Below are 15,941 nucleotides of genomic sequence, written 5' to 3'. Positions count from 1 at the left end.
CAACAAAGAGCTGCTGCAGTAAAACAGCTGGCCAGCTCTGAAGCAGTTACACATGAACTATGAAGCCATCGTGCCCCTGATAGTGGTTGTTTTGGTCGTTGCTGAGCTCTGCGGTTGGAAGACCCTAATGTACACAGCAGAATGCAGCAAAACCCCAGGACAGTACAGTTTATATGCTTCTATAATGAAAGATGCATGACACTGAAATCAAACACTTGTCTAATCTACACAGGCTTAAGATCCCTGGACAAAAATTTAAAAGACAGCTTTAAAAAGAAAAATCACCAAGCTCCTAAAATCTCCCAATGAGAGAAAAGGTCAAAGCTCCAGAAATTATTTTCAGTTGACTGTCACAGAGAAATATTGTTCCAAAAGTTGGCCAAGACAGCCAGGTCCCTGTACTGTCCCCCCACCACTGGCAGTAGGGGTCAGGCTCCTTGAGAATTAAGTCACAGCTACTCCTTGCTTAACATCGTAGATAAATTCTTGAAAAATGTGACTTCAAGCAAAACGATGTTAAGCGAATCCAATCATGTCACAGTAGTTACCTCCTAGCAGGCAGTGGCCAAACAACGTTACAGCTGAACACCGCACAACTTTAAACGCATACGTTCTGTAATAGATTAGCGACGCAATAACGAAGCGCCATTAACAGGGACGACGTTCAGTGAGGAGTACCTGTACAGGAATGGAGATGGCAGGGCTAGTGACAGGACATAAGGCTATGCTTTAAAAAAAACTCACGACCTCAAACAGAAGCAGCTCTCACACGTTAGGAGTTCTGCTATTTATAGGACACTTCAGCGTTTCCCAAGAGACAAGGGCCCTGGGGCCAGCAGAGGTTATGACATAAAGAGGCAGACGCTGAGACACAGGGCCTTTTCATGGCTCCAAGGTCATAACTGGTCTGTCTGTGGCACTGGGAGCAGAAGCAGGAGAACGGAAGTGGCAGGAAGTCACAAGCAGGCGAGGTCATGTCCTTCCAGAGCCATGAAGGAGTCCAGCCACTCAGGTATTTTTAGTGTCCCTCGACTCCTGTGGGGTCGGACTCTCCCCACCCCCGCAGTGCTTGTGCCGCCTCCGCTCCCAGATCCTGATCTCGGAGCCCGGCCCCGAACCCAGGCACCTCCCCCCCCCCACCGCGGGGACTACAAGCCCCAGCATACAGCGCGGGAGCAAGAGCGCGCGCGCCCGTTGTATGCTAGGGCCTGTAGTCGCTTCAGCCCCGCCGCACGCGTCACGCACGAGCGCAGCAGCCAATAAACGCCTGCCGACCCCTGCCAGTCAGAAAAAGCCGGGCAGCGATTGGAGGACGCGCCGCCGCATCCCACCCCCGGTGTCTCCTCACAGCCCCAAGCTCGATTCATTCCATGGGCCGCCGGGGGGCAGAAGGGCGGCCACCTCCCAGCGGCGGACCCGCCCCCTGCCCGGGCCTGTCTTGCCTCACCTGCACGGTTACTGCGACCCCCACGCGCTGGCACGCTCGCAGCATCTCGCCGGGCGCGGGTCGCGGCGGGTGGCAGACGGTGCTAGGAAGCCGCCGCGAGCCCTGCGCTGTCTCCGCCCCCTCAGCGTGACCCCCAGTGCGCAGGCGCAGGCGGTGAGCAAGAGGAAGCGGCTAATCAGCGCTCGGAGAACAGGCAGGATGCAAATCAGGCTCTGCCCAGCATGAGTGAGTGCGCATGCGCGCCAACCGCTTGAGGGGTGGCCAATGAGAGCGTGGCTCAGGAGCTGTCAGCCGCGCGTGGCGGGAAAGCGCATGCGCACTGCTGGCGCCGAGCAGGGGCTGGGGCAGCGTTGTTCAGTGCACCCTCAGGGCCTGTTGAGAAGGGACAGTGGCCTCCTCTCTCCCCCTGGGGCTGGGGGCATGAAGGGCTGCTTACCCCCATGGAAATGAAAGCACCACTGCTGGCAACCAGGGTGCAAATTAAGGCGGGGGAGGGCTGAGCCTCCCCCGTAAGAGCCCTCCTGTAAGATTTGAAAATCGTAACATGGGGGGTCTCCAATCACATTGTTGCTTCACTTAGGTGGACTTGTTAATCAATGAACTGGCGTCATTTTTTTTTTTTTTGCAGACCTTCTCCACGACAGTCAAAATGTAATTTGAGCCGTGGGTATAATGCCATGGCAGTTACCCATCTCCCTGGAGGGATGGTCGGCTCCAACGGGCAGGTGCCGCCTCGCGCATTGTACTTACGCGGATTGAGTTTGGGGCACGAAACGCTTGCGTGACATAAATGATAACGAGGGGGCTCTGGTCTTGGCTGCAGCAGTAGTTCTCACTTGGATGAGGGTCCGCAGGGGCCAATGGGTATTGTCAAGGGCTTGGAAAGCAATATCATATGAGGAGGGGCTGGAGGAGCAACACCTGTTCAGGTTGAGGAAAAGGTATTTCTGAGGGGATAGGATATTTGAAGGGCTGCCATGGAGAAGAGGGAGCACACCTTTTCTGTCACTGCAGAGAGGAAGAGGTGGACTACTGGCTTGATATTGCAGCAAAGCAATGTTAGATTGGATGTCCAGACAGACATTTTCACCACTAGATTAGCGAGGCAGTGGAATAGACTCCATCGCTGGAGGTGTTCGAGAAGAGTCTGGGCAGCCACTGGCCAGGGACGATCTAGGCATAGCGATGCCTGTGTTGAACTATGGGTATTTCCCATGCTTCTGAGCTTTGCAGATTCTTCCACCCCCTCCCTGCTACATGTATTGGAGGAAAGCTTAAAAGCACTCAGAGGCATTGAGTACTGGCTACAGCCAAAGCTGAAGACTTCGGGGTATGCCAATGCTCCTGCTGGGACCAAAGGACCGGAGGTTCCTGGCTAGGGGGCTTGCCTCTCTGCTTAGGGTCAGGCCGATTGCCACATTTGGGGTCAGGAAGGAATTTTACCCTGTGGTCAGATTGGGAATGGCTGGAAAAAACTTCTTTGCTGTTAGAACAGGGAGGCAGTGGGATAGTCTGACCGCCCAGGGATGTTATGGGATCTCCATCGCTGGAGGTGTTCAAGAGGAGATTGGGCAGCACTGGTTGGTGGGTATTTCTCATCTGGGCTTTGCTGATTGCCCCTGCACCTTTCTCCTCCGTTCTGCTACACATGTCAGTGTGTTTAAGCCTTCCTTAGATGCATTGGATGTGGGCTACAGCTAAGACTGGGGACTTTGACTGGTATGTACCAATGCTCCTGCAAAGAACCAGCGGTTCCTGGCTAGGAGGCTTTGCCCATCTTGCTCAGAGCCAGACAAATTACCATATTTGGGGCTAGGAATTAATTTTACCCCATGTTCAGATTGGTCTGGACTGTGGGGGTTTTGCCTTCCTTCATAACCAGGGACATGGCCCTCTACCCAGAATCTCTTGGCTATTTACTGACAAAATTTCATAGGAACAAGATGTTGGCTGCCGTGGCTCCTCTGCTTAACCCGTGGCAGATTAGGGTGCTTGATCTGTGTTGTGTCCGGGTTGATGATAGTCTTATGTCACATTTAGATTATGGTATTTACGGAATGGTTTAGATAGGTATGATCCCATTTCAGGCAGGAGGTTGGACTAGACTAGATGACCTCTGGAGGGCCTTTCCAGCCCAACTTCTATGTGTTTCTCTATGATTCAAGGAAGGTGCTTCTCTGCACTAGGTCCAGCAGACTGTGGATTCAGCAGAGGCACTTGTGTTTGGGTGAGAAGTGAAAAGAGGTGAGATGGGGCATCTGACTGAAGGTAGAGTAAAAGCAATGCCTATCTGAGCAGGAGTGGTAGCTGGGTATTGGGGACTATGGGAGAACAAAACTGCTTCATAATTACAGACCTGGAGAAAATAAACCTTGTGCTCTTTTTGGCAATACTGTTATTCTTTGCAGGTTGACTATGCCCTTGAGCTGCTCTGTGTTTATAACACTTAGTCTGCTTCATTTCGGGATAAACTTGCTCTTCTCTCATTTGAGCCCAAAGGCACAGAAACACCGACAAGCCTCTGAGGGGAAAGGAGAGTGAGGCATTCCCTTGCATCAGGTGTTTCTTGGAAACTACCTGTGTGTGTGCTCTTAGTCCATAGTAAGTGCAAGACAATCCACAGCAGCTGAGCCAGGCATGAAAGAGGGCTGAGCCTCTGGAAAGAGGAGACACAGGGGCAGTTACTGCAAAGTTGTTGGCATGTGATAAAACCCAACCTTGGTGTAACTTGCAGGTGTGCTCATGCCCTTTACTCAGCTAGATAATCCAGTCCTTGCGTAGTCACCAACCAGTGGATCTCAATCCACTGGTAGATCTCAAAGCCTCTTAGAGTCGATCCAAGGATGGAGTGGAGAGCTGAATGCCCCCGTGCATGCACGTGCACGCCCCAGCCCAGCAGGTCAGTCCGTGGGGGAGGGAAGGGACGGGGGCTAGATCGAGGTCCCCATGGTGAGGGACAGTGCTGCAGAGGCAGGAGCAGGGGTAAGTTGAGTGGGGCCCCAGCCAGGTGGGACTTGCCTGCTGGGGAGGCACAGCCCCAATATGCGCATGGCATATTTGTAGCATTTTTCTGCTTGTTTCCTGAGTCACTTTCCTTCCTGCAGTATAAATATTAGATAAGGTCTGCAGATGCACTGGGATCTAGACTTTGTACTGTGCAAGTACAGACAACTGCAGTGCGCAGGGCTGGGCCCACTGCACGTACAGGTCCCATCCTCCATTCAGCGCTGTGCCAGCCGGTCCTGCGGCCACATCAGACCCCCAGACCGACACAGGGAACCAGTCCATACTTACCTGGCAGGGGAAACGCCACATATCTGGGTCCAAGAAGGCAGTTTTCCTTAAGCCTCCCCAGGGGTAACTTTTTCTGGCAGCATGCTTTAGTACCTGCCAATGTGTTGGGGCTTAATGCCCATTTTATGGAAAAGGGAAGCTTCTCCCTAGCTTGCTCCTGCGGCCACATGGCCAAGGGCTAGCGAAACTTGGGGGTATCCACCCCCTGCCGAGGCTCCGGGCTTGGACCTGCACTAGGATGCCCACCAAAGGATTTGGAAATATCTGATGCCCCTGCTGGGAGTGGAAGATGTTTGCCGGTTGTTGGGCCGCTTATGGTTCTGAAGTGACTCACGGATTTGGACTTGACTTGGCTGGGACCAGGAGCAATTCCTTAAAATAAAATAAAATATGGGTCTGGTCCAGCTCCCAGGGCCCGTCCCGCAGCTCGGGGTTTCGGAAGACAAGGGCAGGAGGGAGCGCCCGCGGGGCCGCCCTTGCATTCCCACCGCCCGGCGCTGGGGGCAGCCGCTGAGCAGGGCCGTCGCTCCTCGCCTCTTTGTGTCCTTCGCGGCCGCCGTAACGCGCGGCGCCAAGATGGCGGCCGCCAGGGTGCTCCGCAGTGTGTCGGGTCAGTGCAGGGAGAGGCCGCGGGCGGGGGCGGTTGTGGGGGCCCCTTCGGGGCCGGCGGGACCCGGCCCTCCCCGCTCGTGTCGCTCGGAGCGAAGGGAAAGGCCCGGGCCGTCCCCCTGCGCCCGCTCCGCTCTGCCCGGAGCCCCCGGATGTGTCCGGGCCCAGTCACGCCGCGTCCCCCCCACCCCTCCGCGCGGCGCCCGTGACAAGCCCCCAGGCCGCCCGGCTCGAGCCTCGCTGCCGTGCGAGTGGCGCAGGTACAAGCTGGGGGCGGGGGGGGCGCAGCTGGCAGGATGTCATTTGGGGAAGCAGTGAGTGGAATATGTGCCCGGAAAACCCCATGAAGGCGACCAAGGAAAGCTAAATATTCCGGAGGAGGGGAAATGTCCGGCGCTGTTTCCCGTCCCCATTGGATTTCAGGGAGGCTTTGCCCACTGTTGGGTTTGTGAAAAGTGACCGAGCCAGCTCGAGCAGGTCTGTAACCAGCCGTCGCCCGTATAGCAGCACGGTCTGAGAGGTGGTTTCGGTACACCCGCAGCTGTCCTGTAATTAAACTTCCCAGTGTCGTCTGCTCTCCCTACAGGGGTTTTCAGACCTCTCGTCCCTCTGATCTACAACGGCTCCTGCGGCATCCGTCTGGTCTCCGGACTGTCCATCCGACTGTTCAGCTATGGGCAGGCACCCGCAATTTGCTCTGCTGCGAAAGCCCTGCCCTCTGTGGGTAACCTGCCGCGTGCCTCTCTGGTGAACAGGTACGGTCTGTTTTATAGAGCAGGTTATGTGGTTTTTCATAGAACGTAAAAAAAAAAACAAAAAAAAAACACCCTATAGGAAAAGGCATCAAACATGTGGAACGTGGCTGATTGCTTGCAATGATCCTGCTTTAGCACAAGCACCTTGCGTTACCTTTTCCTTCAGGTCCTCCATGCTGTGCTCATCCTTTCAGCATGGAATAAAGCACCATTGAGCTGTTAATGGCCATAGTATCTGCTAAGGGAAGTGAAACCAGTGCTAGAGCAGAAATGTCAGGGGGAAAAGCTAGTGAAAGCAGAGCTAGAAGAGGGGGATTGGAGTTGAACCCGAGTCCTCCCCAGATGCCATGTCTTTCTTCGTTGTTCTGAAAGGAAGCGGCTCCCTCCACGGTAGCTGGGACAGTTCTCTTGCTCCGAATTGCAAGAGTGATCAATTGCAATTTTTAACCCTGTTTTCCACACCAGGGTCCTTGAGCGAGGCTGCACAGTGAACCATACCTGGGAGCTCAGCTCACTGCCGCAGTAAACTCGATTAAAAAAGTAATGCTATTCATTTCAGCTAAAATGTCCCCCTGAAACAACTCTTGCCTTACTAGCCCTGACTTTACTCTGCTTTGTTTTTTAAACGTTACGAACTGCCCTGCCCAGAACAACGATGTTGTAGAAATTAATTTCAACCAGACATTTGCCCAGAAGCGTGTGTGCAAATATTGATCCAAAAGAAGGAAGGTCTGTGTGGGCCTCACAGGCCATTGGGCTAGTGTGGTTAAGGCACAGAAGTTTCTTAACCAGCCACACAGAGTGATGCAGTCAGTACTTGGCCACCTCTGACTCCCCAGTTTGGTACTGTTTGTGGCTGGGTTGACTGTGGGTAGCCTTTGGCATGAGCCCAGAGTAGGACTTGGTCTCATTCCCCCAGAGCCATAGGGAGACACCAGCCCAAAAGTGTATTGAAACATTACAGATATTTTCTTCAAAACTTCCTGAAACCAGGGGAAGTCCTATAAAGCCCCTGTCAATGTTTTGGCTGGCGTTAATGAGATCCTGAGCTCTGGGAAATGGAGAGAGTGTTCCGTTTTGGTTAAAAGCTTTTATTTTTTCCATTCCAGGATAACACCCTTGCTCCCAAGTCTCCTTCAGCAGCCAGTGAGGACTCTGACATACTGTAGCTTGCGGAAAGGAAAGAGAAAATCTGTCAAGGCTGTTGTTGAGAGGTTTTTCCGACTGCACTGTGGCCTTTGGTTAAGGAGAAGGGTAATGTCCTGTTTATATAACTGTTGCCTTCGCTGGCTGCCTTCCTTGAGGAGCCAGTAGCAAGTCTGGGAGAAAAAAAGTTGAAGACCACCCAGGGTAGAAGATGCAAAATGGCTCAGAGCAGGGGGAATTGTTGTGGCACCAGGTTGCCGTTGTCGCTGGGTATTTATCAGTAGTAACGTAATTTGAAAATCTTTACTATGTCTTCTAACAGGCTGGCTATAAGAAGAAATTATGGAAAAAGTCGGCTGCCAAGAGAAAGCCACTGAGGGAACATGTGTTCTGTAATAAAACCCAAAGCAAACTCCTCAATAAAATGACTACTGCTTTCTGGAAGAGAAGGAATTGGTATGTCAACGATCCCTTCCAGAAGTATCATGATCGTACAAACCTTGAAGTATAGAAGGTCTCTCTCTTGTTTTTTCCTTCTGGCAAGTACTTTACTAGATGTGTTTGGACTCCTTCTTGGCACTTCTGTGGGCAAACTTGGAAAGGCTTATCACTTTCCCACATATACCTGCAAATATGGCAGCTGGTAGGAAATTTTGGTCCAAACCCCCACAATAAACCATTATTATATAAAACCTGACTCAAATGCTCAGTTGTGGTGTTTCAGTGGGAATCGGAACAGGGGGAAAGAAAGGGAAATGCTCATCCAGAGCCATCTTGGGGAGAGGCTGTGAGTGTTTGGGATATCCATGTGCATGCAAACACTGCTTAAAGAAAAAACTTAATAACAAGTAAATTGTACTGGAAAACGCATCAAATGGGAATGCCTTTAAAGCCATTTTAAACATAACTGTTGCTGTCTCAGAATCTACTGCTTTCTCAGTAAATGAAGTTGTTGTTTTTTCTCCATCAGCTGTTGCTCTTTCCATGATATTGCTCCGTGATACAGGATAGGGCTGAAACAGCATCTCTGGGAGAGCATTGAAGGAAAGGGCATTCCAAAGGTGTTGGCATATAATTTTAACTTGCCTTACTGCCAGTCTGAAATGTTCCAATTCCTATTGCTTTCAAATGATAAAGCAGACTGAATCTTAATCCACAGCCTCAAATATTCAGTTTATAAATAAGTAATTCCTCACTTACCGGTTCTTTCCTAAAGCCTGGTTATATTTTACCCCTAGTCATATTTTATATTTATAATATTTTACTGTACCTCTGAGCATGTTTTTACATAAAGCAACATGTGTGATTGACTGACTTTTTGCAATTTAAGATGCTAGTTGTTTCTGGCTTCACCAAGCAAGGACGCTTAGTAGACTTAACACCCTGTAGCAAGAATCAATTTCAGTCATATTCTAAAAGCGGCTTCAAATGGTTATCTAATGCTTAACTCTTTACTGTAGACTCTGTTGCCATTTGTTTAACAAGACATGATTTAGTATGAAGCTGTAGCAATCCAATGAATTCACTGGTAACACATGATGTTCAGTAGCTGTATTTTTTTTCCAGTCGATAATACAGAGAGGGGTTCTGAAAGACATGCAGCACTTAGTGAATACAACTATATACAGTGAGCCAGAATGAGGACAACAAAATAATACAGTAATCAAGGTAACAAAAGGTATTCTGGCCTGCCAGATACGTTGAACAGACTGAAGATGCTTTCTTCCTTTAATTTTTTTTGTAAAGAAAAAATTAAGACTTTATTCAAGATGTATATCAAGCAATATAATAAAACCAGCAAGAACGTCAACTTTGGAATACTGTGGTAACATCCATCCTTGTGAAGCATTGTGAAATGAACTATCCTATCACAGAGAATTTTTTATTGATCACAAAAAGAAACAACATGAAGTGCACACTTATGATCCTTAAGTGTAGTAGCCATTTGTGTAAATGCAAACCTCAAGAGTATGCATAGTGTTCTTTACAATCTCAAATACTGTGCTAGGTGCCAGACAGGTACCTGAAACGAATAAACAGCAGAAGGAGACTGATTAACAAGCATTTGTGCACAGATAAAGAGTGTGTTACTGTATGAGAACACGCTTATTCCATGGGGCATAGTCGGAGACAACGGGCTGTTTACAAGATGCCAGGGACAGTCGCATCTCACTATTTAGCTTTCTTCCCTTGTTTTTCATCAGCAAGCTCACTCCTTCCTGGTCATTAGAAACAAATGGCCTGATTCTCTGCTCTGGTGTATTAGATCTGCATTCAGGTTACTCTTGGCTTTGATTACTTCCAGTTTATATTGGTATAAATGAGGTCTTGCCCAGAGATGGAAATAATCCTGGCAACCAGCAGTCGTTATAGCTGCATCGGTGCTGACTCATGAGTGGAGACCAAGGGGGTTGCTCTGAGCTGTGCTCATAGTTTAGCCCATTCCTAAGTGAAGTGTCCCTGGTTAAGCTGATGGCTCAACTCACCCACCCATGCAGCACAGAGAACTAGACATGAGATTTCAGTTCCTTTTGTCAGAGCTTCAGTCTCTTCAAAGCAACACAAGCTCTAGCTATCAATCACATCCTTCCCCCCTGGCCCAAGGATTTGTTTGCAGGAACCTAGCTGTTCCTTCCAGGAGGGTCACATTCCCTAGGCCACCTGCCTAGGATTTTAAGGGCACGTCTCTGTTTCCTGCATAATTAGACTGCCCATCATCTGCTGCAGACCCCTTATACACTGGATTTTTTTCCCCTGGGCCCTAGGATGCCTTCTGGAGTAGCCAGTGATCCAGTGAGTGTGGTCATGCTGACTTTTATAAGAAACAAAGGCAGCTACAAGCTGTTACTTCAACCCGCTATCTTACGGTCTCAGCTAATTAAGAATCACATTTTTCTCCTTAACTTTTTTCTGAGCACCCTAATTAGCTCAGTGGCTGCAAAACCATGATTTGCCCTTATCTACCAGTAGGGGGGAGCACCAGACCTCATGTGGTTTTAGTTGCTGACTCAGGGTTGTTCCTGAGGGGAGACACTTTAGAGCACATTTCGGACCCAAGAGTCAGTTTCTGGTATTCCTCTTATAAATTAAAATGACAATTTTAGAGGTGCAGCTTGTAAACAACCTGTGTCGGTAACATGACCAACTCGAGGCAAATGGTCTGTCTATTCTGTGTACAGAACACTATACCACTAAGCATACATGTATGGGCATTTGCATTCCCTGTCTATCTATACACAAATATACAGCTTGATTTGATAAATTAACACATTTTTGCCAGAGATATGAAAAGGTTTTTTTATACAGTGAATGTCTTCGAGAGATAAGGCAACTCCCTTGTCAACAATTTCACCTCAGCACTTAAGAGAAGAAAATCTAAACAGTCAAGTTTACAGTAAAACAGCAGATCAGACGCACATGTAATAATCAGAGCAAGAATGAGCATGAATACAGCCTATCTGAGAGCAGAGTCTGTCCAGCATCGTGTGGCTTGATTCTTTTCTTTTTGGCATAATTGAGTGCAAACTTGTCCTTTTATCTTATGGCACCCTCTTGCATAGTAGCAAAAATGGAAGCTAGCTTGCAACAGGAACTCTTGTTTCTGCTAACACTGCAGGCACTGTCCCTTATTTTCTAAATCTGGCCAAAAAAAAATCTAATTGCCTATGAAAGCTGCTTAAATTAAATATGCAAGCCAAGCTCCTCACAGCATCTTGCCCAGCAGGTTCTCATGACTGACTCCTTTCTCAAATATATGTTTAATGCCTTTTTTGAGCACAGATCCTTTACAGAGCATGAACAACTCAGTGCAGATAAGGAAAATACATTTTTCAGGTAGCCGGTCTTATGATGACAGTCACAGAAAATGCCCTTTTATCCTTTCTACTTCCTGGCCAGCATGATGTACACATTTGGGTGCAGGCATTTTAACTGTTTACTTCCCAAATATTCAAGGAACCTCTGGCATTACCCTAAGCTGAGTTAGAAGCCTAGAACATGAATGCATGTCTGACCGAGAATTTCAGAAGGCCACCTCAGATATACTTCTCTCTCATCCTTCACACAGTTATTGGCATCCTGAACTAATTCTGAACCTGAACTAGGGTCGATGATACTAGTCTTAACTGAGTTTGTTCACTGATCAATTATCGATGGTGAGTTCTACATGATACTAAATGTTTTTCTAGTCTAGTCCAAGAGCAAACACAAAAGTCACATAATTGACTTATTGGTGAATTTCACATGCTTTACACTCACAGGAGACACCCACTTTAAGCACAAATACACAAATCCTACAACTTTTTCCCGTTCTTATATATTTATCATTTAAATGTGGATACTGCAGACTCTTGCACTTCAAACCAGAATCCATGCAAAAGGCAAAATCTTCCCCAACTCACGCAGGGAAGCTCAGATCCAAGGCTCTTTTCTGCCTGGAGATGGTAATTCCCACATTCAGGCTGGCAAAGCAGAACGACAGAACTGAGGTCAGGCATGCTGGCGAGAGGGGTGAATTTTGCCCCTATGAAAATCCATCGCTAAAGCAATTCTGGTTTACACTGCAGCAGTTATAACAAACACAGCTTGCAGGGGTTGTACAACTGCTAGCCAAAGATTTGCCAAGAGCTCTACAACAATTTTAGCCTCTTTCAGTTTCCACACGAGATATCCCTTTCTTTTCTTCTGGCTCAGGTTTATCACAATGCAGACGCCTCTGTCTCTGGTTTGTGAAATTAGTTCCATTTGCTTGCATGCATCTCTTCCTCATCATCTCTAAGTCCTTGTGTCTCTATGGCATTAGCACAATGACTTGACTGGAGCGCACGTAATTTACTTGCTAGAAAAGAAATGGAGTTGCAGCTCAGGCTTTGCTAATGAGTCTCGGACATTCTGTACAGTCAAAAGAATTCAGCATTTCTGACATCATTCGCAGTCTTGTGGAGGAAGGAAGAAAGAAAACACTGTGGCTCTTGCAAGTCCAACTCATGAATGGTAAAGCCGTAAATAAATACATTAGCTATAATAGCATCGAGTGCAATTGAGTATTTTTTCCTTTGCATTCCCAGAGCTAAAACTATGCAAACACAACTCAGAAGGATAAATGTACAGCCTTACAGAGTTAGCTTAAATAGTTTCACGTTCTGCAAATGAAACAGAGGGACCTACACAGTGGCTGCCTAATTGTTCTAACCATGAGGCAGGTAAATGCAAGTTGCGTGTGACTTAAGGGAAAGAAAAGAGAAGGGAGAAAGGCCATGTCTACAACGCTGCACAGCAAAGCACACCCATCTCGCTGCTGTTTTCCACGGTATTAACGAGTAGCTCTTTAAGGCAGAAGAAAGACATTCTGTGGATCTTGGTGCTGTTGGCTCATCACACTCACATTATTTCAGTGGTAGAGGATGAGGTACTTTTCTTCCTGAAGCGAGGTCTAAGGATCCTAGGCGGTGCCTGTGGGAAAGCAGAAGTTTCACTGAAACAGGAAATGTGTTATTTTTTGCTTTTCTAGAACACTGCCCATATATGAACTCACTCATCCCCATGATGCCCCTGGACAGTAGGTATTATTCCTGTTTTTGAAAAGAATGACCAGACAAAAGAACGGATCCTAGGTCCTCCAGATCCCCATTTAAAGCTCCCATAAGTAAACATCTGGGAATTCCCAGCATGAGAAACACCTTGTGTGGCTTCAAGCATTTCAGCAAGTTCTACACCACCCCGCTGATGCCACTGGCCTAGACAGCCATGTCCAGGAAGAGGCACTGCTGGAGAGCACGGCACTCCAACCATCCCTAATGGTTGTAATGGCCTCTTGGGAGACATTACAAGCGGATGCAATATACAGCAGCCCTGAGGCAGATCTAAATTATGCCCCTGATGAACAAGAAAGTGAAATGGTGGCAGAAAGCCAGCTTTGCACTCCTCACCTGACTCTGAAATGTCAAACACCCCAAGGGACCCCAACACGCCTAAAGACCATTCAGCTTGGCCATTCTGGGGCCTGTGGTCCCCACAGACAGCCTCTCCTTGAAAAGTGAGTTCTCGTTCATTTTGTGCCAGCCGAATGAAGCCTGTGAGCCCCTACTGAGTTGCCCATGCAGCTTCCTTGCCTAGGCAAAGCCTGGACACGCTACTTCTGAAACAATTTTGAAAGAGCATCACTGCAATTCCACCCAATTCAGATGCCTTCACAACAGAGTCCTCAGGCAATAATAAATGATCAAGAAGCAGACAGTTCACAGTGACTCGCAGGTGGCTCAGCTGGGCAGAGCTAGTCAGACACCTAAGTGGCACATGTCAGATTAACTCAGCAAAATCACTTTACTCCTGAGGTCTGGCAAACCCCGTTCCCAGATGGTGAACAGGATAAGAGGCTCAAAAAGCATGGGAGCTGCATGCCAAACAGTTACGTGCTGCTGATCGGTGAATTGTGCCTGTTCACCAGCCAGCTCTACAGCCAGACCTGATTGTGATTTGTAGGACTCACAAAGGGAACCACTCCAAGAATCTGTAAAAATAGAAAGTGTTGGAATGACCTGAGCTACTGTGTGCAGCAAACTCTCCATACAGGGGCAGATCTGCCATGTGGGGTTTTGAATACATAAATATTAATCAGAGCAGAGACTTAACCCTGACTTCTCTCCCATACCAGGTGAATGCCCCAATCCCTGGGCACAATGGTTGGTATCACAAGAAGCTGCCTTTTGTGTCAGGCCTGCTTTGGTAGGCATGCTCGTAGGATGTCTACTGGGTTGATGCTTCAGGCCAGACAGGTAGGACACCACCTAGTCTGTGAACCTCAAAGGGGCTTAGGTGTGAGCTAGGCAGTGTCCAGGCAAAGAAACTCAGGAACTGAGTTGCCCACTCCAGAGTTAGGTGGCAGCTGAGAAAAGAGTCTGAGGATCTACACACTCAAACTAGTCATTGAATTCCCTTGTGATGAATTCAAAAATCACTTGCCCAAAGTTGTCTTGGAGCTAAACTTGTGTCTTCCAAGTCCTAGGTAAACACCCTCTTTATTGAACTATCCTTCCTTTTTACGTGATGACAATCCAGTAGATAACTCCTCTTGTCCATTAGATGACAATTACCTCCAACCGATCTAGATCAGACACATTTCCAAATCCGCGGAGACATCCCTGCTTCTGCTATGTTAGCTGTTTAAACCTTTCCAGCCAAGGAATCGTGAGTTAACACAGCAGCACTGACACTTCAAAGTGTTGCATCTCAAGTCTCTCCTCAGCTGCTCCTTCTGTAGTGCCAACTGCTTCTCACATCCACTTCTGGGTTTCAAAGGCATCAGATACCCAGAGGAGGGAAGTGAGAAATACATGGCCTTTTTAACTGGGGCAGAGAAGGTCTGGCTTTCGAAAATGGCTTGGTTTCTTTTTTCTTCATTTAATAAAGAACTACAATCCCAGGGAGGCATCTTTTGCTGTAACCCCTCAGGTTTAGACTGAAACAGAGCATGGCATCCCAAGTCGAAAGAGTTTTATGGTTTCCAGGGTCCAGTGGATATTTGCCCACTACTGGCATAAGCACCAACTTCTATTTTTGCCGGCGGAGGCCTAATATGATAGCAATGCGGAAAGTTTTATGCATTTCAGGTGACAGCCTTCTTCCTGAGGAGGGCCCCCACCTACTTAGTGCCTCTGACCACTGGTAACAGGTGGGCCACCCTCTTTAAAGTGCATATCTGTGATAACTCTCACTGGAGCCTGGCCACACCAAACATGGTCCCTCACCACACTGCTCATGTCCTGGGACACTGAGACAACCCTAAGCTAGAAACATATCAGACCATTCACTCATCCAGTCCATCTATGGATGGAGACAACCCTAAGCTAGGAAGAAATCAGACCATTCACTCACCACTCATCTATGAATCCAGTCCACTGTCCTCCTGCCTCTCACAGGACCAACATTCAACGCCTCATTTTCATCCACAACAGAAACCTAATTGCCAGTGGGGCAATGAATACGACCTTTTATTGTGAATAGCTACCGTTTGAATGTGTAATTTCAATAACACCTTCCTGCCCAAGATCTCTATGCAAACCTCCCATGATCTGGCTTCCTGTAAGGAAGGGAGGAATTATTGTCCCATTTCTACAGCTGAATAAACTTTAATACAGAGGTGTTTTGTTTAGATGAGCTCACGGGATCAGAGAAATGACTTGTCCAAAGAAGAGGGTGGCTATGGCAGGGCTGGCACTGGGGTCCAAGACACCTAGCTCCCACAACTGTGCCTTAACTACAAGGCCATGCAGAATAACCTCTCCCCATGGAAACTCCTTTTCTACCTAGGGAGTCAGCAGTGCCATCACAGTTGCATGGCCAGGCAAGGGCTAAGAGTAAGGGGCAAGGGTGGGGGGAGGCACAGAAGCTGTGGGTAGCTGGGGGTGAAGGGGGGGGGGGCAGAAAGGCTGCAGGGGAAGAAGTGGGTGGAGCAGAGGGCAAGGGGGCCACCTGACCCCCCCAAGTCACCACTTTCCCTGCTGTAGTGGTAGAGGCTGGGATTCAAAACAGCCCTCCAATACGTCAATTCTATACCTGGAAAATTCTAGTACATTTATCAATTTTTCACATATAAAATCCAATTACTGGGGGGCTGCCTTATATTCAGGGTTGCTTTATTTGAGTAAATATGGTAAAATACGATATAGCAAATTAAGGCAAATTCCAATAAT

General features: G+C 48.2%; 3 protein-coding genes across 7 annotated transcripts in view; 1 reads left to right on the top strand and 2 right to left on the bottom strand.

Moving 5' to 3' along the window:
- The window catches only part of IMMT (inner membrane mitochondrial protein), a 42,395-nt gene extending 40,812 nt beyond the window's left edge, over positions 1-1,583 (bottom strand). For both annotated transcript variants that reach the window (XM_090035340.1, XM_090035342.1), the window contains exon 1: positions 1,448-1,583. In XM_090035340.1, the coding sequence (XP_089891466.1) occupies positions 1,448-1,492 (45 nt within the window). In that variant the 5' untranslated portion in view covers positions 1,493-1,583. The remainder of the gene's footprint in view (positions 1-1,447) is intronic.
- Positions 1,543-7,948, top strand: MRPL35 (mitochondrial ribosomal protein L35). Of its 2 annotated transcripts, none has more exons than XM_090035347.1 (4): positions 1,543-1,672; positions 5,937-6,105; positions 7,215-7,359; positions 7,574-7,948. In XM_090035347.1, the coding sequence occupies exons 1-4, from the start codon at positions 1,669-1,671 to the stop codon at positions 7,760-7,762; spliced, it is 507 nt and encodes a 168-aa protein (XP_089891473.1). In that variant the 5' UTR covers positions 1,543-1,668; the 3' UTR covers positions 7,763-7,948. The 2 variants fall into 2 exon arrangements, with proteins under 2 accessions (XP_089891473.1, XP_089891472.1); XM_090035346.1 differs by lacking the exon at positions 1,543-1,672 and adding an exon at positions 5,246-5,351.
- An 839-nt stretch (positions 7,949-8,787) lies between these two features.
- Positions 8,788-15,941, bottom strand: part of REEP1 (receptor accessory protein 1) — a 96,761-nt gene continuing 89,607 nt past the window's right edge. For all 3 annotated transcript variants that reach the window (XM_090035345.1, XM_090035343.1, XM_090035344.1), the window contains one exon: positions 8,788-12,702. In XM_090035345.1, coding sequence (XP_089891471.1) covers positions 12,631-12,702 — 72 coding nt within the window. In that variant the 3' untranslated portion in view covers positions 8,788-12,630. The remainder of the gene's footprint in view (positions 12,703-15,941) is intronic.

The sequence above is a fragment of the Crocodylus siamensis genome, chromosome 2, assembly GCF_052110815.1.
Source record: "Crocodylus siamensis isolate JL-2025a chromosome 2, ASM5211081v1, whole genome shotgun sequence".
NCBI classification, from domain to species: Eukaryota; Metazoa; Chordata; order Crocodylia; family Crocodylidae; genus Crocodylus; species Crocodylus siamensis.
This window is presented reverse-complemented; position numbering and strand designations above follow the sequence as displayed.